Source organism: Echeneis naucrates, chromosome 6 (assembly GCF_900963305.1).
Source record: "Echeneis naucrates chromosome 6, fEcheNa1.1, whole genome shotgun sequence".
In the NCBI taxonomy this organism is placed as follows: Eukaryota; Metazoa; Chordata; class Actinopteri; order Carangiformes; family Echeneidae; genus Echeneis; species Echeneis naucrates.
In genome coordinates, this window is record NC_042516.1 from 14,346,881 (window position 1) to 14,371,405 (window position 24,525).

At 42.5% G+C, this 24,525-nt stretch overlaps 1 protein-coding gene across 2 annotated transcripts; it reads left to right on the forward strand.

Annotated features, from left to right (window-relative positions):
- The first annotated feature begins 1,427 nt into the window (after positions 1-1,427).
- On the forward strand, positions 1,428-23,131 carry nkd2b (NKD inhibitor of WNT signaling pathway 2b). Of its 2 annotated transcripts, none has more exons than XM_029505015.1 (10): positions 1,428-1,669; positions 1,798-1,824; positions 1,909-2,000; positions 18,660-18,720; positions 19,487-19,614; positions 20,652-20,747; positions 20,866-21,007; positions 21,367-21,424; positions 21,529-21,656; positions 21,783-23,131. In XM_029505015.1, exons 1-10 carry the CDS (start codon positions 1,645-1,647, stop codon positions 22,382-22,384), a joined length of 1,359 nt encoding a protein of 452 aa, XP_029360875.1. In that variant the 5' UTR covers positions 1,428-1,644; the 3' UTR covers positions 22,385-23,131. The 2 variants fall into 2 exon arrangements, with proteins under 2 accessions (XP_029360875.1, XP_029360876.1); XM_029505016.1 differs by having other exon boundaries at positions 21,532-21,656.
- Positions 23,132-24,525: the final 1,394 nt, after the last annotated feature.

Genomic DNA, 24,525 nt, shown 5'->3' on the forward strand with positions numbered 1-24,525 from the left:
CTGGGCTCTAATGAGTTGAATGAGCGAGTGAGCAGTGCAAGTAATAACAATTTCCATCTCAATAACATGCAAGGATCAAAGTAACAGCTCTTCTAGTTTTGAATACAGTCTGGGCAGGAGTGGAATATTTACAAAACACTACCATCACCTTCATGTTTTCATACTAAGCAAAAGGTTGCCTAACTAAATGAATATTCATAACTCCTGGCATGAGTTCTGCTGCTCGGCCCTGTTTTAACACCCTGCCAAAGGAAACAGCTAAAAAACTGCAGCAGTGTTTGATGTCTGCCATGTTGAAGAACAGCGTGTTCTTCCTGCTTCTCTTTCATAAACAAATGGTTTATCTTTAACATCTCCTGCGCACAGAACAAAAACAAATAATGGAAACTACTATGCACAGACTTGCAAACAGTCATCCTCATAATAATAATGCTATTAATTGAACCTTCCGTGTTGATCATCACACACATGAAATGTAGTGAAAACTCGCCTCCTTAAACAACCCACTATAAATTATGTTACTCTTATTCCAATTTCTTTGTCTCCAAATAGCCATGTGGTCTTTAATTAACTGTTTTCTATCTAATACTTACTGTGATTAGCCTTAATCAGAAATTTGAATGTGAGAAACCTTGTAACATAAATGTGCATAAAAAACCAAAGACATCAATTAAATGGAAATGAATAAATAAATGAATGAAAGTATCTATGCTATAAATAATAATCGGATCTAAAACCATGAATGGAGTTGAAAATGATACCAACAGAGGACGTGGTTTTGCATTCAACCTCTCAGTCAGCCTAACCAGTGATCAGCACTGATAACACCGAGACGAAACCGGAACACAAATAAATGGGCCCTTCAAAATAATAGTACATAAAAAAAAAACAAATTAAACAAATTAAATAAATCAAATGAAGAACATTATTCATACAGGCGACATAGATTAGAATTCTGGCCATCAACACAAAATGTTTATTCAGTAGTAAACAACAGTCATCAGTGTGATGCAGCTGAACTTCTGTGATCAACACAACATCGGTCATTGATTTTGAACCCCACTGACAGATTTATACTATTTAAGTTTGATCTGTTTGTTTTCAGAATAAATCAAAGGTTAAGACAGCTGCTCTGTTCAAGTCATAGTGTTCAGCAGGTTATTTCTCTGAAACAACAAGCTTATTTCACTTTGACACCTAGAGATGGCATCTAAAAACAAATTTTAGATTTATTTCAGCTTTTACTTTACTTCATGTCACTTGACACAGAGCAGGCCTACTGACTCTTTGAATACCTAACTCAACTTCTAACCGAATATTTTTACTGCTCTCAATCCAGCGTTTTATTTTTGAAATCCCGAAGCGGAAGCGCCTGACGTGTTTGACGCGCGCGGACGCTGCTCGGTGCGCGCTGAGGTGTGAGCGTCTCCACTCGGAGATGAAGTGAAGGAAGTCCGGACGGACCGACTCACACACTCCGATGCTCCAATGAAGAGGCGGCTGAATCACCCGCCTTTGGATGAAGTCGGACTTTGTTTTTCTTGCCGGACGAACACGATGTGATCGCGCTGAAGCAGAGACTGTTTGATCCGTGTCGGATTTCGGAGTTACCTTTATTGATCTCGGTGAAGAGGAGACTTCAGGATGGGCAAACTTCAGTCTAAACATGGTAAGAGATGATGCTGGCGAAGGCACCCAGATATCCACATTTATTTCACCTGGTTGTTTTTTCCCCTCTTTATGAAAATCTAACATTTGTCTGTTTTGCTTCCCTCTTTGTGATGTCGGGATCTGAAGCGTGTAAGCGCAGAGAAAACCCTGAAGGTGAGGATTACATCATGGAGGTGAAGGAGTGATGGTGAGCTGACATTCATCGTTGCTGATGGATTTGTTTGCTTCTTGTCTCAGGAGACAGTTTTGTTGTGAACGCCTTCCTGCGGAGAGGGATGGAGGAGAGTGAGAGGTACAGCGCTTCAGAGAGCAAACTCAAGAACGGTCAGGTATCTGTTTTTTGTTTGTTTGTTTTTTTTTTTTTTATTATTGTTATTATTGTGTCATAGCAAATCTGCTTTCTCATCAAAGCAAGACAACAAAAGCAAAAAGCATGTTTTGAGAAAAATTCAATGAAAAGCTTCCCGGTCTCTTTAAGTTATCCTCTTACTTATTTTTAAGACAGTGGGAATAATAGAAATGAATAATAGATTCAGACTAAATGGAAATGAAACTAATTGTCTAATTAATTTGAGCTAATGTGTGTTTTAAATTACTGTGCTGCCCCAAATGATAAAACATGTAAGTGATCATTGCCTTCCCTTTTGTTGTGATGCTCTGCATTATTCATTTTTGCTGTCACTGGATGTGAAAAACTCATTAGTGTGGTAAAAAGTGTGTGTGTGCGCGCGCTGATGTGATAGAGCTGTCAAGCACTTCAAACTTGTCTAGCTCAGGTTGTTACATTCCCCTTTGCTCAGAGCTGAGCTCGCAACTGACTTGGAGGGGAAGCAAACTGTACTCACAAGCATATGTGAAGACACGCTGATGTCTTTGCAGAGTTGTAGTCTGTTGTTCTTTCTGTCATGTCTGGCTCCGGCACAACCCTGCAGCGGTTATTCCCCCGCCAGCATCCCTGGATGGGTTATGACAGCCTGTGTGTGAGACAGTTTGGCAAAGCTCCACGCACTTACACACACACACACACACACACACACACACACACACACAGGCTGGATGGAAAGGTGGTCGTTTCTCAGACTGAGGGATATAAAGTTTGCTCTTGTGGCTGCTGGCATCATGACTCAGGGCTGTGTCTTTCCTCAATGCGTCCTGTTCTAGTGTGGCTCCCAGTGGGCAGCCCTCTGTGGCATAACATTACATCACTTCAATTAGCATGTCGTTCTGAGGGCTGGGAGCATCCCAAGCTCGCAGACAGAAAGTGCGAGACGTTCACACAGAGGTACTGACAATCTGTGATGTGGGTGGTTGTAATAGAGGAAGAGTTATGGATTATATCAGGGCTATAAACCGCCCACTCATGGCAAATTGAAAGAGGACTTTACGCTGCTTCAGAGGAGGCTGAGTTCTCAGACCCCTGAAGGGAAACCGCCAAAGCTTGGCTCCGATTAGTTGGAGGGCCCCACCCACTCGAACCTCTAACAAAGTCCTGCCTCTGATTTATGTTGTCATTATTTGGTCGTATTTGATGCTCATTCACAGATTAGAATTGGATAACCATCGGCTTGATTGATTAAACAGGAGGTGGAAAGAATAAATTGCAGTCACATTGGTTTGTTTCTGACAGCTGGTTATATTTTTTAATATCAGTTTCATGACAGGAAGTAACTTGGAAACATGCTTTTCTAATTGGTACAGTAGTTGCTGTTTTTTTTTTTCCCTATCCTTTTTTCTTTATTTTTTAGAGGAGATTATCACTTTTGACATATTTCCTTGTTCTATATAACAATATACTGATTATTTTCAGGAATTCAAATAATGTTTGGACTTGAAATTTGAAGGCATGTAAGGTTTATTTGGATTAAAATTTAAACTAATCTTCATGTAAGTTAATGAAAGTATTACTTAGCTGTAGCCCTGATGCAAAGTACCAGATAGCACCATAATTACATATATATAAGGCCCTAAATGACATATGCTCATTGTTGAACAGTAATATGTGACTCCCTGCTTTTATGCAGTTTTATGCAGTGAAAGGTCTTTCCACCAGCCCAGCCCACATTAATATAAGATAGATGACGTCCCCAGGGATGCTTTTCATGCCATTTCATTTCCATTAAACAGCCAGACTTTCAGCACATATAGGATTTATCTCTGCCGTAGCCCAGGAATACCATTTCCTTCTTTAAGTCTTTGCAAAGACCGGATTACGTTGTCACTTCTCCAGATATAATTATTGGATAATGGGTTTATGGCTGTGTGGTGTTGAGACCATGATTTATCAAGTCCAAGTCCAACTGAGAATAGCAGTAATGAGTAATTTTTTTTATGGATTAGAGGTTTTTAGATGAATTTTAGGGTCATTTTCTCCTCCTGGGTGTTTCAGTACACGCTCCTCACAGGATAGTAGTTTCACCTCTTAGTCCTGAAGGCTGAGCTCCAAGGACAGTTAGAGTGACAGATGATTTCATATAGGAAGAGATTGGCTAAACGCGCTCTTTAGCTCTGACCATCCCCCTTCTTATTGTCAAATGGGGGAGTGGGATTCCTGAGCTGTCTGGCTGTGACTTCAAAGCGCAGAGCTGCGAGTTATAAAAGGGCTCTGATATCAGTGGAGCCTCCGAACCCTCACCCCCCTATCCCCCTGTTGTATTCCTGGGGGATGGGGCTGAGGGATGGAGTATTACTGGGAAGAAGACGAAGAAAAAACCTGAACTAAATAAAACAAGCACTAACAGAGCCCATGCCAACATCATTCTTTGTAAATCATTAATCTTCTCCACAAAGCATCTAGGCAGAAGATTGTAAATGCTTTACAACACTTTAGCAAAAAATAACAAAAGATGAAAGTAAGACCTGTTTAAATATTGATATTGGTACAAACCATAATCCAAGATTGCAGTTGGCAGGTTGCCCTCAATATGTAATCCTATAGTCTTCTTAAGGCGTGTTATGAGTGGACAAAGAGACCGTGATTCAGCAGGACTTGGCTCATCCTGGCTACAGTCATCAGTGCTTGCACACTATTTTGCAGGTGTTCATGACAAGTCTGAAGCACCTGGTGTACTGTAGAAATACTACAGGTGAGATCAAAGTGGTAGTCTAAAGTGTCTCCTACCTCAACCTCTCCACCCCCCTCAACAAAATGAGCTTGGTCTGTAGTTATTGAATATGTAAAATGCAGAAAACTCCAAACCCTGTACTTATCCAAACCTGTGCTCATTAGTGGAAGAGCTGTGTGAAGGTTCACAGTGTTTCACCTCTGGAAACATCAACACATCAACAGCCCAGATCCTCACACACACAACCACAGTTCTTCATTTTGGAGCTTCAAACTGACATGCTTGGATGCCCAAATAATGACAGCCTAATTCAGCCTTTCAGCACCATCTTTTGTCTCAAACTTCCCACAGACATCGCCTGAGAAAGGGGAGAGTGCCAAAAACTCCAAGACGCAAATTTATTTTGACTTACAAAGAGTTACGTACCACTTACCCCTCAATAATAAATTAAGTTTAAGAGCAGAGTTCCCAAGCAGCTCACTAAACTAATTGTAAGCTAATGTTTTTTTAACATTCATTTGGAATCTGTGAACAAGATTTTCCCCTTATATAAAAGTCCTCATTTGGCGATCCTGCTCAAAATGGATATTTTGTTTGGACAATTTTGCCACCAGGCATGTGGGTATATCTTCTAGCCGCCATGTTCATTTTGCGTTAGCAGTATTTGATTTGGATCTGAGACTGGGATATCTGTGTAATCTTAAGGCCCTGGCCCTGAATGACATTTTATTTTTTAGTACACAGACCACAAGTTTAAAAACTGAGGTGTCTCTCTTCAGCTTTGAGTTGAGCTGTGCGGTGGATTCAATTGTGCATCTCCTGAGATCCTTGAGCACATAAAAGACTTCTTTCAAAAAATATGTTTCATCAGCAACATCTCATGACTTTTCACTTCTCTCTCCTTTCCAAATGACAAGAAAAAAAAAAAAAAAGCTTGTCCTTGTTGCAATGCTGCAAGGGATTTATACACAGTGGAGAGGAGACACAAAGGTGTGCTCATAAATGTACTGCTTTTGAAGGAACTTGAAGGCATTTGAAGAGTTTGTTTTTTTCCACCCCTTCTTTTTTTTCTGAAATTGGCTTCACAAGAAGGCGAACTGTGAGCCTTCATCTCTGAATGAAAAGCATGTGGCTGGCATCCAGAACAGCGGGGTCTTTCAGCACGGCCCGGCAGACATCTGTTCCTGGTTTGTACAGCAAAATCCTGGAGCAGGGAGAGGGGCTGTGGTGGGAAGGGGTTGAGAGAGGGTGGCCGGGAGAAGGAAAAGGAGGAGTGGTGGATTTTAGGGTGTTTTTTTTTTTTTTTTTTTTTTTAGGGTGAGATATTTTAGGGGTTTTAAAGGTAGTGGGGGAAGGGGAGTAATACATCACCTCATCTGACTCATCCACAGCATTGTTTGGGTAGGAGCTGACCACTGATCTCACCTTAGCATTTATATTATCTTAAAATAGCTGCTGGACATGTAAATCACAACATTGTTCTGGGACTTTTTAACCTCTGCATTGATTGCAATTTGCTCAAAGCACCATAAGCATTATCACCTGGTTGGCCCCGACACTTGTCACAAGCGTGAGACACATGTTTTAGCCGTTCTTTCATGATCCAGTTTTAAAGAGTGTGTCACCGCGTGGCTTCGCCTGTGAGTCAGAGGTCGAGTCCCTCTCTCGCTCTGTCTGTATGTTTTCTGAGGGAACGAGTGAGTGAGTGCGAGGCAGAGGGGCGGTTTATGCGGTCTGTGCCTAATGGAAAAAGACATTACAACGCTGCAGGCAGATTAAATGTTTATTTTTTCTGAGGATATTTATACTGTCTGAAGTACTTTGAAGCCGTTTGCTCACTTTCACCCTAATTCCCCTGTGACCTGTGATCAGGAGAAGAGCAAGGCCCGTCTGTTGCCATCAGGAGAATCAAAGGGACATCACACATTGGCTCATAATCTTGGCATTAATCAAGATTAGACCTCCACCCTCCTGAGTTACTGCAAAACAAGTCTTCACCATAATGCAAATATTGGGGCCAACTCCAATCGCGTACTTATTTGCTGTAAATTTAGTTTCAGTGATGCATTTTGAAATTAGATTAATAAAATTATCACACAGGAAACCTGAACCCTTTGTCTTTGAGGCACATGGCCAATTGTGCATCATTGGTAATGTAGACATCGTCTCCTAAAGGAAAAGTTCAACATTGTGTGAAATATGCAGATGCACCCTCTCGCTGAAAGGGCTGATTCCTCTCTCATATCTGTACAGTAAATGTGAAGGTACAGTTAAGCAGCAGCTAAGCTCAGCAAAAGTCTGGGAACAAGGGGAAACAGCTGGCCTGATGCTATCCAAAAATAAGAACATCAGCCTACATGCACCTCAAAGGCCACATTCAGACAGACATTAGTCCTGCATGAGAAAATCTCTCTCCCCGCGCTGCCAGGGGTGCGATCACAGGGGGCTGTGCCAGAAAAGTTGAACTTAGCCCAGCATTTGATGTAATGTCATGCAATGTCATGCAATGTCACCCATCAAAATGCAACCATACCACATTAGCATCCGATCCACAGATATTTCACGCTGTTGATTATAGAAAAACGGCCCTCAAGATGATTTAGTTTTCTCCTCCACCATATATTTAGACAAGAGGAACAGCAGTCTCTCTGCTTCCTTCATTACTGGAACTCTTATCTGCAGACGTATGCAACCAAGCTCTGTCTCTTTTAGAGATATCTCGGCTCCACAATTGTCCCTTTGAAGTCGCTTACTCCTCTCCACTGCTTTTCATGATATTTATGAGAGATCTGCCTCGCGTACTTGAGAGAGAGCCGTGCAGCCTCACAGGACTGTATTACGACAAAGTCGTCATGCATGCAATCATATGTGAATATCCAAACTTCCCATTCCAGACTTTCAGTAACAGCACATGACCTGGACGTGCATGGTCACTGATGACAGCAGGGAGACCTCACTTCCTGTGCATGATTAGTGCGCTGGTGGCTGTTCAGGGGCAGCCCTGCCGAGGGTTAACATTGGTCTATGTCTTTGCTTTCGCTCCCTGCCAGGGGAAAGAAAATACCTGAAGTTGGAGCCCAGTGCTTAGTGCTGACATTTTTGGCAAAGGCTGCTGGATCCCAGTCTGTGTTTGATCTTGTGCTTCTCCCAGCCAAATAAAACACTGGGAGACTCAAAGGTTATTACATTTTAGTGTGTAAGGTATGTTTCCACATAAACCCCTGTTCCCCCTTAGAAAGCTTTAGCTCTTTTCCAAGTGGACTTCATTCCGCAAGCCTGAGAGTGGCCAGGGGAATATTATATTTTTTCAGTTATGCTTGTTGGTGGTGTTATTGTATGGAGCCATTATAGTCACTGTTAATTGATAGCATTGGTTTTAATTACATCTTCGGTGAGTACGGTGCACGCAGAGGACACAGGACACTTTAGACTCTACATCTAACTTTAACACCATCAGAAGAGACAGAAGAGATTAAAGATCTATTTTAGTTCAATATTTTCTTTCTTTAAATATTTGCAGAGTGAAAGAAAAGACTGAGGCTTTGCTTATATGCTTAGAGGACAGGGGATTCCTCTTTTGGGCATGAGTTTATTATCCTATGAATTCAGCCAGATGAAACTTGAGACTGTCTTCCCAAAGGTCAGATGCTGACATATATTCCACAAAACAAGCACTAGGGAAACTAAAGAGCTACATAAATTCTTAGCTATAAATTTTAGCCATGAATCTACCTTTTTTTCTGTTTGCATGAGAAAAAAAAATATTCAGAATAATCAGAATAATCACTGAAGTATAACCAAAATTAGACCAGACCATGCAGCTGGGTTTTCTGAACTACTCATGAATGATCTTCATATTGTTATGCAATATGCACCTTCTTCCGACCTTTTGTCAGGTTATATTCACTTCCTTGTGTATAAAAAGCCAAAACTCAGGCACTCCTCAACGCTTTCGAAACTTCATCCTTGCTCCACATTCCTGAACCTGACGTCCTGTTAGGTTTGAGGCTGGGGAGTGGAGCACCACATACACCGCAAACCCTGGCTTCCTGTGGACTTTAAAAAAGAAGGTTACCCAGAGCTGCTGGCATTGTTCCTCATTGTCATGAGGCTGTACTATTTGAGGCTTGAAGTATTCTTCACATATTGATCCGGTATTCTCCCAAACCACAATGTTTAGTGTGGTATTACCTCAACCTCAGGTTCATTAGATGTTCAAGGTTACTTTGAGGGGGAGAAAAAAAAAAAAAGAGGAATTCATATCGGAGCTGTGTTCGAAGAGACTTAAAACAATATCCATCTTCCTGTCATCCAATTTCATATGCAGCATGCCGTAGTGCAGGATTTCTCAAACACACCCAAAGTCAGACCCCCGAGGAGTTAGACATCTTTCCTTCTGCTCTGAGCCAAGCCTCCCCCTCTTTGGGACCCCAAGCCGGCACATGTGTAGGTATCGCTATTACTCAGCTCATAAAACGCCACAGTCCCATCTGAAAGTGGTTAGCTGTTGAAACACACTAGCAGCTTCAAAGCTTGGATCCAGGCTCAGCAGACAGCACAGGCCTGGACCTCCTTCTGCACATCGCATTCCACTCCGATGGGGGATGGCTGCAAACTTGTTTTTGTTACACAAACCTGTTCCGTCATCAAAACCCTCAATGGGTCTCTATTGAAAGGAAATGGTTTGTTTTGTCGTGGGTGGCAATTTTTCAGGGGAATTTAATTCGGGGAATAATGGTTTCATAATCATTTTTCTTATGTGGTCATATGAAACAAGAACTCTGTGATTCTTATGTCATGCATTGGTGTATTAATACACCCAAATGCCTTTTGTGCTCTTTCTATATCTGACAGAAAGGGAGGGAGAGGATGAATAAGTGCTGAAAGAGGCCACTGTTCTCATTTCCTCTAAAGGCAGCCTTCTTTTCTTCCCCCACCCATTTCTTTCCTGAGCCCCTCCACTTCAAAAGCTGACCTGTCCCTGTGTGCCATGTAACATGTTTACCTAAAGGCTCATTTCAAATAAACAGCAGATCCCTCTCAGATGCCCCAAGCCCCACCCCTATCCCGCTGTAGAGTCACTTTTGCTGCATATAGTTTTGCCTAAAACAAGTTCCCAGTTTACAGTGTAAGAAAAAGTGCTCATGGCTCAAAGAAAATCTGCTTTTGAAGATTGACGAACACGGCCCAAATCTTTGTCTTTAACCAGGACCTACTTCTTTGTGTTGATAAGGGCTGACTGATCATATCGCTTCAAGAATGCCAGTGTATCAGAATATCTGAACTTTTACCTCGAGTGCCATGTTCTCTGCTCTGAGAGCTGCTTAACCCTGGTGCCACCTGATTACTTCACTGTTTAAGGTCTTGAAGGCGCCTCAGCACCTTCTCTTTTTTAAAACATAAATCCACCGCCAAGAACTTTTTTTTTTTTTTTTAATCAAACATTAACTACCACACTTGTGCTTTTAAGTAGACTGCCTCCAAACTTGAATGTGATTGAGAACGCTGCTCCATCAGCGTTTGTAGTTTTATTCCTGAGATAAGATAAGAACATACAAGCTCCTAAACTAAGCTAAGCCAGCTCATGTTTAAGTGCAGCTTTTTTTGTGGCCCCGCCGCTCGGTTTCCATTAATTATGGCTGTGAAAGCAGCAGCTCTCTGTGTGCTCTGCTGCAAAAACGGAGCTGGAGAAGGAGGTGGAGCTGAGCTGAGTTGCCCTCTGCACCATAGCCTTTTGATCTCTGCTTGTGCCACGGATGAATTACGTTCCAGAATTTCACACTGGGGAACTGTGCTTTAGAAATACACAGCTAGTCTGTCAGGTCACTAAAGTGCACACATGGCAGCTCCAGTCCAAAAGGAAGAAGCACAGATGTTACTGTCTCGCCGACTGTGGCCTCAAAATCTGGGATGTGTGACAAATAAAAAATATAATTCATGGTTTGCTTCATGAGAGTTTAAAATTCAGCTTCAGAAATATGCACATCCTCATATCCTTTTTTATTTATGTTTTTGACCACCAATTTTCTTTGAGAATAATTCAACAGAAATATGAATAGGCTTTTGCATGATTTTGGTGCATCAGTAATTGGCCCGTATGCTGCTGTCTCTACATCTCATCTGTTTATCTTCAGCTTTCAACTTTGTTCTCTTTTTCATGGGAAATGTTTCTCATGTGCCAAAACATTACAGCTAGTCACCCTTTGGCCAAGGTCCCTTTTACATATCCACACTTCATTCTCATCATTTTAAGATCAGGGAGTCTCCTTTGCTTCCTGCACCCAGAAGGAGTGTATTTTTAGGAATCCTCAGGAAAACACTTGATGTTGACCCTGGGATGACCCCCTGTCCAGTTCCAGGCCTGTGAGGAACTTCACAGCTTGGAATTAAGCCGGTTCTTGCAGTGTCAAGAATTCTCGCGGCGTTTGAGACTGGCAATCCCAACCAGCTGGAGGAGACCGAAGCACTGGACAGCCAGAGAGAGTCCGACAAGAACAAAGAGGGAAAGCGACAGGAGATAAAAGCAGTTTGGCCACTTGCGAAGGACCTCTTTTTTTCTTTCTTTCTTGCTTTCTTTTTTTTTTTTTTTTTTGTATGTCAAATTTTAAGAAAAACTCTGCAGCGGTCTGCAATGCCAAGACTTTTTTTTTTACCCAAACTATGTTGGCAGGATGTCCTCAAGCCTTAAATATTTCGTAGTAAGGAGGAACACTACCAATTATGCAAACAAGTGGTGTCTCCTAGGACCTGAGGCTTGGCAAGTGTCACTGTGAATAGTTATATAGTTATAGTTATAGGTTATAGCAGATGAGTTATTAGAGGCTCTGCCTGTGAGCTGGCCTGTCTACTTTAGTTATTTGTTGCATCCTGCTGCACTAAACTCTGTATTTGGCTGCTTCTAACCAGCAATCCCAATTCCTCCTGAGGCCCAAAGGCAATAATAGTACAGTACAACAGCCGTACATCTCTGTTTGCCCAATATGCCTACCAGATGGATGTGTTGAGTATTCATGCTACATTACTGGCTGATTGGTCACGGCTGCAAGCGCCTCTTATCATAGTCAGTCATATGGATCTGTACTTCTCTGTACAAGATGCCCATAGGGAGCAGTAATAAGTGGGCTGTGGAGCTTTGGTTTTGGCTCTGAATCTGTTCTTATCCTGCTGGAAGACATGTTCAGGAAACCAGCGGGCAGCTCATCCACCTACCCACAAGCCTTTAACAACAGGAGAGTCTCGTATTTCAATGAGCAGCCAAAAAGTCACTTTGGATTAGACAGAGAGCGTCATTCAAGTGTGTTTTCCAGTGATTCCCAACCAGAGGTACTTGTACCCCATGGGGCGCCTTTGCTCACATCTGCTTTTACTAGAAAGCAGATATAGGAAGCCAAGCTGACACAGATAAAGCAATTAAACAATGCCCATTAACAGCAGTAATGCAAAAATGCATTGGAAATGTTTTGTCACTGGCAGTTCCGATGTAAGCTTGACCAAAGCCAACCAATCTACACACCGATACCTCAGTTTGAAAGAGGAATTTGTGTAACAATACCCAGGTTATAATCCACTCACAAGAACATGTTAAGAACGTGACTGTCAGTGTTAATGAAGGGGTACTTGAGCTGATCTGACAGGAGTTTGAAGGTACATCACACAAAACCAGTTTTAAACCCTTCTACATGTTGAGCTTCGGGCCATGTCGCTGCTCTTCCACGCTGATGTGCAGCTGCCCTTTCCCTACATGGTTTGTTTACATTTCTCAGTCACCCACAGGAGCACTGCACTGCTTGTAGCTCCACCAACCTTCAACCACAGAGCCGCGCCCCTATGAACTGCCAGGCCGGGTTTTCAAAGCTGTGACTCAAATCCCTTGCAGCTTAACAAAGTGAGCAGTGAAAACAGTGGTGTTGGTGGTTATCTCACAGGTGAGAGCAATTATAAGTGACATCTCAATGCAAGATAGACAGTTGGGAACCTGACACTGGCTACAGTACACAATAAGCACCCTTACAGGTGAGGATGATTGTGTTGGAATGGTTTTCACCAAGCAGGACCGGACAAGGCTGAGCAGAGGTGACTAACTCGACAGTTTATACCAAACCAGACAGGATCACTGTAGCCGATGAGTTTTAAATGCTGCTCAGCTGGACACTGCTTTGGATCATAATGGGCTTGGCACAGCAGTCAACTCACCCACAACCTGGCGTTCCGAGATCCACTATGTTGTTTAAAGGGCCTGTGGAATGTGGAACAAATCCCCATTAGCCTGGGCGTGCTCTCCTTTGGCCGGTCTTAAGAGCCAGGGGCCTGCGCTGGAGCTTACAGAATTTCACACAAAGGCCAGAAACAGAGGAACATCCTGTTTGAGAGTAACCGCCTGTCTCACACAGGCTTTGATATCCCGTCACCTTGTGCACTGTCCTGTTTTTTGTTGTCAGAGCAGGTGTCTCTCAAAATATGTTCTGTGTGTCTCCTGTCTGGTATCTGTGTACATCTTTTTTTTCTTGTGGCCTGGTTTTTTCATATGCTCTGTCCAAGCATTGAAAGATAAAAAAAAAAAAAAAAGATTAGTTGACAGACAGAAAATTAAGCTTCAACTTTTTTTTTTTTTTTTTTTTTAATTGATCATAGATAGACTTAACAGTCATTTCTCACTTCTCAAACAGAAACACCAAACATTTGCTGGTTCTTGCTTCTCAAATGTGAGGATCTGCTTCTTTGTTTTGTATCACTATGAACTGAAGATCTTTGGGCTGTTTAGACTGACCTGTTAGCCTAGAGCTAGACTAGTGTTTATTTTAAATTAAATTAGTTTTAGTTCTTTCTACTTACTTAGTATAATGTGTAGCTCTGAGACTCAACTTACTGCAGATTTCACCGCCACTTGTCTTCAGATTCAAATTCGAAATGTCTCAAGTTCTAACTTGTTAAATCCCAGAGCAGAGTAAAATAAAGACAGTGTCACTCGTGCCCATTAAAGGAACATATTTTACTGTACTTTTGTTGAAGTCGACCATTAAATGTTCGCGTAACATATTACACATGGTATTAGTCATATAAAATTCCACCCAGAGAGTATTGCATTACACCACCAAGCCCTGTTACCTCAGAAATAAAACAACATGCTCTCTGTGGTGCTGTCATATTGTGTGTGGCACCAAGATGTAAACCTCAATTCAGTTTTTTTGTGTTTAAAATATAGGAAACCATGACAGCCACTTTATTTTTCTCTTTTCGGTAAATTATCAAATAAGTTAAACTGTGTTATTATTGACCACATATATGATTTAATACATTTGCCTGACCCAGATTCATGAGTGTGATTCCAGTCACTGATATGAAGCACATGCTTTCTTCGTCTCTACAGTAGCTGCCAGTGTGACAACTGAGAGGAGGCCACTCCATGACACAAGTCTCCTATCAAAGTCTACTTTTATGAACACCAGTTGATTACAGCACTGGTGACAGATGCACGATGGCCAGTCACTGATGCTAAGCTTTGTTTACGCTGTAAATGGGTCATAATCAAAGTGAGAAAAAGAGCAGTGATGTGCAGAGGAGGGGTTTGGAACGGCACGCAGAGTTTAGCAGATACTTTTTCCTGGTTGAGGGGGAGTGGATGACTTTCAGTGGTTCACGTCCTGCTCATAGACGGGCAAGCATGCTCATCTCTCCACACAGCTGTTGTTATACTAGGAGGGAAGAGGCTTCACCCCGTCGATTCATGTCCTGCCAAGGGAGAGGTTCTGGCTCCTGTTTGACCTCAGAGAGAGTCCCACTACCCCGACAGGGCCGAACGTATCTGGGACATCTTGGCCAAATGCAGCTAGTTCAAATAACAGGATGGCATCCTCTGATCTCATTTCCATTCATACAAAGACATGTCACAGCACGCTGATTCACAGATAAAATTGGATAATTAGTGGACAAGGGCAAATGTCTACCTTTCAAGTCAATGACAAGCATTGAAAGGTCGTGGCTGAACTTGAAAACGCTCTAATCCCCTCCCTGGCTCAAAGATCAGCGCTTGGTTTTAAATTGAATCACAAAGCATGTTTTTGGGTTGTGTTTATATTGTGATTACAATGAACATCACAAAAGAGGCTTGGTCAAATCCAGCATCATGGGCAGGACTGTTTGTTTAAACATTCCTACTTACTGCTCTGTTGACTGAGCACCATAATTACACTGATGTGGACAGAAAGTTGAGGCCCGATCAACCAAAAGCAGAAGAGGTGTTCTCTTCAGCCATTGAGAAACCGGCAGTTTGCTCCGTTACTGTCTTTCAAGAGAAGAGACGCAAGTTGTGCAACTGGTCTTCTCTCCGTAGCCCCCCCCCCATCTCCCTCTCTTCACTATGACCACTCACATCTGGTTTTGAGTCAAGGCCAGTTTGGTTTCTCTTGGAATGGAGGGCTTTTATTTCTCAATGGCCCCACTCCCACTTCAGTTTCACTCTGCGGTGAAGAGTATGCAGTTTGTTTACGAACTGGTGCTCATTTCTCTCTATTCAGTCTCCGTATTCATCATCGGGGAACCCCAGAGTCATCAACAATTTAAGTCCAGAGGGTGCAGAAATATGGTTTTGCCAGTAGTTGTCAAGGCTTTTCTGCGGTGCCCTCATTAATGTCAGTTCAAAGAAGCCTTTTTTGCTAGAAACTGTACTTCCTGGACACATGAGATGTTTAGTCGTTCCATATTTTGTTGGTTGGGAAATAAGATCGGAGGCATAGTTTGGACAAGTGGCTTCTCCATACAATGCAACAAGTCCTCATTTTAGAAAAATAAATACACAAAGAACTTAGACGTGCAACAACAGCACTGCGAATAGATTTATTTGTATAGTAATTACCACTTCATATAAAAATAACCTATCTGTAGTTAGTTTCAGAAAATCACATAGCTTTGAAATTATAATTCCAGGCTGTATCCTGTTTGGGGTTCTCCCCCCCCCCCCCCGCCAACATATGTTTGCACTTGGATATGCATCCACACATCTGATCAAATTGACATATTTCATATCCGGAGGCCAGGGGACCTACGTAAACAATCTTCATGCTAGCCCCCTTGTTTTTTGAAGATGCCATTTTCAAAATTGGTTGTGCTTCATATGGTTTGAAGAATGGACTAAAAAAAATGTGTATACTTATATTTAGGGGCAGAGCTAGATGGGGGAGGGGTATTTAGGGGGTGAGAACAAAGATGTGCAGTGTTTTCCAGTGGGAGGATGGGTGGTAGGCAGGCAGAGCGAGAGAGAGACTGCTGGGGGATGTCTGATGTCACCTGGTAGGGAGCTATGAAAGCTTCTCCTGGTTACCCTATCCCACTTAAAAGTCTGGCAGTAGGCTGAGGCTTTAGGGAAGCTTGGCATGGAACGGCTGCATTAAACAGGAACAAACATCACACACCATGCTTTCTGTCTCTCACGTCAAGGCGTCTGGGAGACGGAGCCTGCTTACATTTCCATCGCACTGTTTTGTTTTCAAGATAGTAATCTATTAACTTATCATCTCCTCTGTTTGAAGCATTTGTCCAATTTTTAATCAGTCCGCCGCACAGCCAGCATCACACTCTCCATAGAGGTGCATATCAACAGTTTCAGGTGTAAGCTACTGGTGGAGAAATAGGCAACGCTGTGTCCCAAAACGCTAACAAATTTGCATTGCCTACAGAGAGAGCAGTTTTGTGATCTGATAGTGAAAGAATGAGGGCTGATTGATGCCAGAAGGCAGTTAATTACACATGTGGTGGGCAGATTTCAGCTCGACACCGTGGGCGATGGAGATGGAGATGCCATGTGTTTAGACGTTAGACTACAGACTCCAGTCAGACCAAGGCTGCTTACTCATTAGCTCACCCAATGGAGGTAATGGAGGAGTTGGGGGGCAGGGCATGTGGTCAACACAAACCATGCCGGTCCCCTCCTTGTTCACTCAGCAAGGTGTCTCCTGGTATCTGAATTTTAATTAGAGTAAAGAATCCCTTTTGGCTGTCGGTTGGTAAATCTGGCTGTCTGTAAATCTTGATCACTCTGAATACTTTTTCATTTGGAGGTGCTTCTACCTTCCTCTGGACCCTCATGGCACTGAGGATGAGAAGAATCACTCGTGGTCTTTGATGTTCTGTTGAGCTGAAAAAACTGTGTGTCAGTGTGACTCCCTCCTCCTTACAAACTGCCCCTCATTAAGGGACTGCAGTACAAAGAGTCGAGATAAAAGCATCCAACCCAGAAAGGAAACAACATGTTGGCTGTGTAAGGATGCACATGCCCTCTTGGTGTTTGTAGTGGGTGTATTTAGTAATTAAAAAATGCTGCTTGTCTGGGGTCCACAGTGGTACCAGTTGTCTCTACCTCACCCAGAAGCCATCCTGAGTGTAAAAAATCCACCTGAGCTCACGGTGATTGGAGTCAGCAATAGATAGGATCTATCTCCTTTCAAACAAACCACCTCCTCCTCTGCCTCTACTCTTATCTGCTTTTCTCCTCTCCAGTCTTTGTTCCTCTTATGTTTCTTTTCCTCTTCCCCCTTTGTGCCCTTTTCCCTCTGCTCCTTTCTTTTTTCTTTATTCCTTCCGCTCACTTCCTGTCCCTCTCCTGTTTCCCCTCCCCTCCTCCCCCAGCAGCTTGACTCCCATTCTTTTGCTGCATTCTCTCAGTGTCTCCGGTGGCCAATTTGCAGGGGGTTGTCCGAGCCTTGACCCTGAGACTCAACCGGCTCCAACTCCTTCAGTGGTGAAGGTCACGGCCAGATTACAGGCTGGAGGTATCATCCTCTGAAGCGAGGAATAATCACGGGCTATGAGATTGTTAAATAGAACCACAGGCCCTGGCGCTGTCATTACTGTAAGAAAGAGGGGAAGGGGAAGGAAGAGGGGGGCTCATTCACCTAAACACATGCAGATGTTCAGACTCTCACTTAAACCCCGGCTCTGTTGAAGGTACATGGAGTTCTTTTGTTTTCTAGCATCTATCTGTTTTTTATTTGTCTCGTTTCAGTGGGCCTCCTTGATTTAATCTGGTGAGATTTTATTTCAAAGTGTGTGTGGAGCAGTTTAGAGGACCGAGAATGACGTAAATAAGATGAATCATTTGTTGTTTAAATACTTGTGGTTTAGGGCCTGTGCTGCACTTAATTTTCATTGTTTCCACAATCCAGTTGCAATTAAAGAATGGCTGTGTGTGTGTGGAGGGAGACCCTGTTTCCTTAGCCTCACTGTGCCTCTGCATTAGCACATGTGTGCGATGGTTATGAATACACTGCGGTTCTGTTTTATGCAGGATATAGATTATTCACATATGACAGCAAAGCCTTTTTCCCCTTTCCACCCCTTTGTCCCACTTTTCTTTTATGGCAATGGAATTGTGTGTTTAATCAGTCCCATCCTATCTGCATGGAAATTTCCATCTGGCAATTATTCTCCATTCAAAATAAATACGCACATGTTGCTGAGAGCTCAATGTGAGATTTGTTTTACATAAACCAAACTTCACAGAGTCCGGTTTTCAATGAGAAATACAACAAAACTTCTTCCATCAAACATTTCCCCATGGGTTTCATGTCAGGCAGGATGAGAATAAACAGATTGGCTGAATGGGAGAGCTCAGATGATGTGCATTATGGGTTTTTTGATGGATGCAAGAGGGGTCCATTTGAAGGGCTTGGAGGGATCTTGAAAGCTTGGCTGTGGCTGCGCTCACTGTGTCCCAGACAGTGAAACACAATAAGCGTGCAGATGTTCAAAGTGTTTGGCTGTGCTGGAGCTCCTCTCTGTCTCATCTGAGTAGGAAATGCTTGAGCTGGAAATGTTTGTTTTCTCTGTGTCTGTGGTCTGAACTGTAGATTCACTTACATCTTTGACACCCCCCTGCCCCCACTCTCTCTCTGTCTATCTTCCTTTCTTCCTTCATGTCTTTCCTTGTCACAGGAGTTTCCAAATGGTGAGCCGAAGGAAGGACAATTCACAGATCAACACTGTCCCCTAGAGGGTAGGTGGAGAAGGGTACAAATTGTATCATTAGTAATCTTTGTGCAAAAGGATTGTTAAAATTCTTAGGTGCAGAAAACAGTGCAGTGCTTATAATTTGATCATAATGCAGTCTGAAATACTACCAGTTTACATTTTCAGGATTCCTATGTGTAATTCTGCATATTGAAAGGAAGAAAAAGGTTGGAATCTGGTCAGTGCATATGATTTGTTGCATTACAGTCCTCAACTAGATATTTATTATGTAAAATGTTTTATGCAAGATATTTTAGGTTAATATGAAGCATTTTGTGAACATAATGACCAACATCAACAGCAATGCTCAATAAGTCAGTGTGAGAAAATTTTCCTGGGCATCACAGGCATATTTGAAAATCTATCTATGACCACATCCGTAGGCTTGATTTTAACTAGCAAGCCTTAAAAAATGGTTTCAGGCTCATTTTGTGAAGTCGAGTAAATGTAGAGCCAGAGAGACACTAATGGTTGTGTTTTTGAGTTTGGTCACAAAAACAAATAAAAAAGCGGTGTGGATTTGGTAAGAACATTCTTTGTAATAAATGGCCTGTCATCTTTGGAGACCAAATTCATATGGAGCAATCAAGCTCTAGATTAGGTTTAATGTCATGTGAGCCTTTGAGAGTAAATCTGGAAGTACTACTAAAGCTACCAAACCACACAAGTGGTTGACTAATTTCTGGATGAGAAATTGTGTTTTGTGTGTGTGTGTGTGTTCCTAAATTCAGTGCGTACTCTTGTGTTGACAGTGGTTCTCCCTCACGAGAAGGCTGAGGGCTGTGAAAGCTACCTGCAGTACCTGCACTCTGAGGATGGGGAGCGAGAATTACTCAGAGACGCCAGCAAAGCTCCTGGGAAGAAACGCATCAGCCTGGATGTAAGCAGCGACTTTACCTGCTAAAGCTGTTAAACTCCGAAGCCATTCAGTTTGTGGATTTTCTCAAGTGTATAACATGAGCTGTGTGCAACTAAGAAGCAAGAAATTAGTACCTTTTATAGCAAGACGGTTCATTTGCATTCTGGGACTATTATGGGATGCATGAGTGCCTCTTTATCTGTCATTTGTGTTAGGCCATTTTTAGGCTTAAACAATATGTGCCAAAAAGCAGCAAATGAAATCAGTATTTGTGAACTATTGTTGCTGCACATGACAGGATTTTTCAGGTTTCTCGTGAGCCATGCGCTAAAGCAGCCAAGGGTGTTGAACATAGGTCAGAAAAGAAGTGCATGGTGGGTAACCTCCATTCTAGCTGCAGCTGTGTGCCCGCACCCTGCATGGAGAACATCTGTCTGTATATTGACACGGCTCCAGACCATATCCTGATTGAATTTAGAGGCCAATAAATAGAATAAATAGATTGTAACGTTTAGACTCACATGTTTCAAAGAAGTGCTTAGATTGGCCCTTTGCTGATCGCTGCCTGTTATGTGAGCCGCGGAGATATTATGGAACCATAAAGGGCTGCTTCTCTCCCTGGGGTCTCCTCTCTTGTGAATGTGTGCTGCTTTTCACAGAGTGTCAGCTCTCCACCATGCATGCAGTAGGGCCCCTGTCCTGGATGTTTGCCTTTCCAATTATGGTCCTGCCACTAGATACATCTCAACGATAGTTATTGCCAGAAAGTTGTAGCTCAGTAGTTCAAAATGGATACCTTTCTGCAGACTTGGTTATTGCTCTTCGCTACTTGTAAGTAATACTGAAAAAAAAAAAAAAAGACACACCAATTCCCTGTTGAAAAAGGGTCAACAAATCACACTGAAGCTATCAGCTGTGACAAGTGAATCTAATGTTCTTTGCTACCCCCTGTTGTTCTAAATACAACAGTGCTCAGTCTTTGAAAGATGAACCTTAAAAGTCCAGCCGACGCTGGTATATTTTCAGCTATTCAGTGCGTGTCTTTGTTGTATGCACAGGACTTGGAGTGTGATGTGTCTGTGGAGGACGACAACCGTCAGGAATGGATCTTCACCCTTTATGACTTTGACAACAGTGGGAAAGTTACAAAGGAGGTGTGTATGTTTTAAATTATTGTCCCATACCTGTGCTCTTTGGTGGAGAGTATATGATAAATAATCAATAAACATAAAAGTAAATCAAGTACCAAATATGAACTTCTCATCAAAATAGGACATGTCCAGTCTGATGCACACCATCTATGACGTGGTCGATGCCTCTGTCAATCACTCCTGCCATAACAAGAGTAAGACTCTGCGTGTCAAACTGACTGTCACTCCAGAGCCAAAGTGCCACAGAAGAGAAACAGGGACAGGTAAAGGGGGAAAAAAACTGTTTTGCTTCTAGCCATGCTTCCCTGTTAGCTCAGTTTAGTCAACAGTAATCCATGCGCTCTTTTTGTCTTTGCAGTATCTTTAATGTTAAGCAAATAGTCGCCTCTGTAATATTTGTTCACCAATGTCATATATTCTTCTGTAAATTTTCAGATGTTCAAAATTTTTCCCATGGTCCCATGCTGTTTGTGTATTTTGATACTTATTGAAAGATGAGAAAGTCCTTAAAGGCCTTACTGTTTGGAAATGTGGTTCGGGTAGAATGAATGTAGTAACGCAAAAACAAAACGACAGGCCAATGTTTCAGTCTGCTCTGAACTCGCAGGCTTTCTCTCTTCAGATCGCTGGCATCAGGAGGAGGGACGCTCATCTGAAAAACGCATGTCCTCATACATCAGGTCAGCACCCGGTGGATATACTTTAATTGGAGGCTTGAGTGGAATCTTGTGTGTTAAGCTGTCGATGTTCTCATTTGGAAACTTGTCATTTTATTCATTTTCAGCAGCAGAGGGCAGAACAACGAGGCTCAGGCAACTGAGGGTCAGCATTACTGTGTGGATGAGAACACAGAAAGGAGGAATCATTACCTGGACCTGGCAGGTATAGAAAACTACACCTCCAGATTTGAAGGTCAGTATCTTTTTATGACCTTTCATGTTCTGATGCCTACAATGATAAAATTCACATTATTATCTAACAATGATGGGCCTTCAATTTTTATTGTATAAGCAAATGACCTCCTGCCTTTGTTTTCAGGAACCACCCCTGCCTTCCCTCCCCAGGAAACTCATGGTCGCAGCTCCCAAAGCCAGAGTCGCTCCCGCTCCCAGGAACCTGAAACCCAAGTTATTCACCAGCGCCGCTCACAGATCATCAGCGATAGCTACAACCCCACAGAGCATCGGAGTAAGGGTGCGCAGTTCCTCAAATCACCCAAAGGAAACTACAAGGCAAGTGGAGGGAATAACGGGAGTGGCAAATCCACTAAATGTCACAGCTACCACCCCCCTCTGCAAACTATGCTGCACAGTGGCAGTGGAGGTCAGGATGTTTACCACTTGTCGCATCAAGCCCAACCTTCCAGCCACCATCAGCACCCTTTGCAATACAGTCATAGCAAGCGCTTGAGGGCCAAAGCTAGAGAAGGTCTGTCCCCATCCAAACCTCCACTTTCACCTCAGTCCCACCCCCCGCAGCAGCCCCCTCTGCCCTCTGTACTGCCAAGCCTTGAGAGAGAGCAGGTGTCCGGCCCGCCTGGGAGCCCGGGGTTTGTGGTTCCTGTGGTCCAACGGCATGAGCACCATCATCACCACGAACACCACCACCACCACCACTACCACCACTACCACCAGACATGACCACCCTCAGTGTGCAGTGACTGTAACTGTACAGGACCAACCACAACCAGTCACACGAGTCTGAAGGACTTCAGGTCATCCCGTGGGAGTGTCTCGTGCTCTGTCCAGGATTTTTTTACTCTCCTCTTGCAAGCTATACAGATATATCCTGAGATTAGATGTGCTGAGGAATGGTGTAGTGTGACAGTAGATGATATTGGACCAGAAGGATATTTTTCTGAGGTTAGTGTATCAAAAGATGCATGGGACAGCTTTGAAGTGCTTGTCGATTTTCCTGCTGGGACTGCTGCAGTCATTATCCGTTTTCCCAAAGGGTACAGATACCAGAAAGAAATCGATCAAAGGACTTTCATCCTTTCTATCTCGATGCTGTTGGTTAAAGTCCTAGGATGCTATATATTAGAATAGGTGTGTTGTTCTGTGTGAGACCTTTCCAAAACGTGGATCTCAGGTGTAAAGGTGCTGCTGCTCTCAGGCTTTTCACAGAGGCGTCTTCCTCTGGGAGGCCAGATGTGGACTGAGGGGTTTCCTGTTTGGGGAGGGAATATAAAATCACCACTGCCAGTTTTAATGCAAAAATATCTTGCTATATGTATAAAAAATTCTATATATGTAAACACATTTTATTGTATAATTATTATACTATATATGCATATTTCATCGTGGATATAATTATGCATATATGTATTTTGTCTTTTATATATTTTAATAAACGTTATATAGTTCATTTACATGCATGCAGCTACATTCAATGCAACATTTGTTTATTTCTGCTCATGACACACTTCATAATTACGTCTGCTGCCGCTGTGTGGACAGAAATAGAACATTAGCACAAACCATTCAGTATGTTGAGAATCAAATATTAAAATTAATACCAGGATAGTTTGAGGTGTTAAAGGAGATAATTAACACAGAATTGGCTTCAGAATAGAAAACAAGAACTCTGTTGATGGTGGATTCAATCAGATTTGTTGATTTAAAGGATCAGGATGCCGGTGGACATGCCTGTGTTGGTTCAACACAGTCTTGTGGTTTTACGTCAGCAGCAAATGAGAATCTCCTCATTACAGCCAAGTACACAAGGTTATTCTATGTATGTTCGATGTATATTTTTATTAAATTTTTTTTGCTGCCTTTTTTTGAGTGGGTAAAGGAGGGCTGGGGTGGGTGCTGAAACTTTGTTCTGAGTCAAATGAATACATTTTCAAACTTTTAGCAGGATTTTTTTAAGTCAGAACATGAAGCCATTTTTATTTATAATGTGTGGATCTAATGCCAGCCATATTCCTGGTCAGGGCAGAGTAGACCGTGGACAGGTTGCCAGTCTATCACGTGTCTTTGGACTGTGTACCGGAGTACCTGGAGGAAACCCGCACAGGGAGAACATGCAAACTCCACAGAGAAAGGCCACTGGTCCCGGGAATCAAACCCACAGAAATGAGGCAACAGTCTAAACATTGTGCCGTTATGCCACCGAGCTTCCTTGCAGACATATTTTTTGGATTGAGCACATTGAGCAACACCGATGCGTACAAAATGTGTACAGCAAAATGAAAAAGTATCATCACAGTAATTTTTTGCATAATTAGTTGTTCCCCTCAAATTATGAAAATTCATGAAATGTGAAGCCAAAAGCCTACAATCAACTCCAACTTTTTGAATGATAAGGAGGGTTAACAGCAGATCAAGTGAGCATGTGCCATGTGAACAGATTAGAAAGTGAAATAAAAAATGCTAAGTCTTTGACCCATGACTCCTCACAGCCAACTTTATCTATTATTTAGCGGGTGTTGTTTTCCTGAGAAGACCACACACATCAATGGTCCCCAGCTCACTGATAAATCAGTGAGCCACTAGATGGCAACAAATAGCTTTTAATATGCGACACAAAATACAAATGCCAGTTAGGATGGTGATGCTGATGACCAGCTAGTTTAATGAATGAAGAGGTCATAGAAATATGATACTGTTGTTGTTGACTTCTGAAACTGACATAATGTGGAATGACTGAAGCTGCTTCATCACTAAAATATGGAGCAAATGGAAAACATGTGGGACATAAATATTGAAAAATGTTCAGTAAGATGAGATTCTACAAGGCTGCAGCCCAGCCTTGTAGATGCTGAGAGCATGAGGTG

Coding starts and splice junctions, on each gene's coding strand:
- nkd2b (XM_029505015.1), top strand. CDS start 1,645: ATGGGCAAACTTCAGTCTAAACATG. Junction 21,008..21,366: donor CAGAAGAGAAACAGGGACAG/GTAAAGGGGGAA, acceptor TTCTCTCTTCAG/ATCGCTGGCATCAGGAGGAG. Junction 21,425..21,528: donor CGCATGTCCTCATACATCAG/GTCAGCACCCGG, acceptor ATTCATTTTCAG/CAGCAGAGGGCAGAACAACG.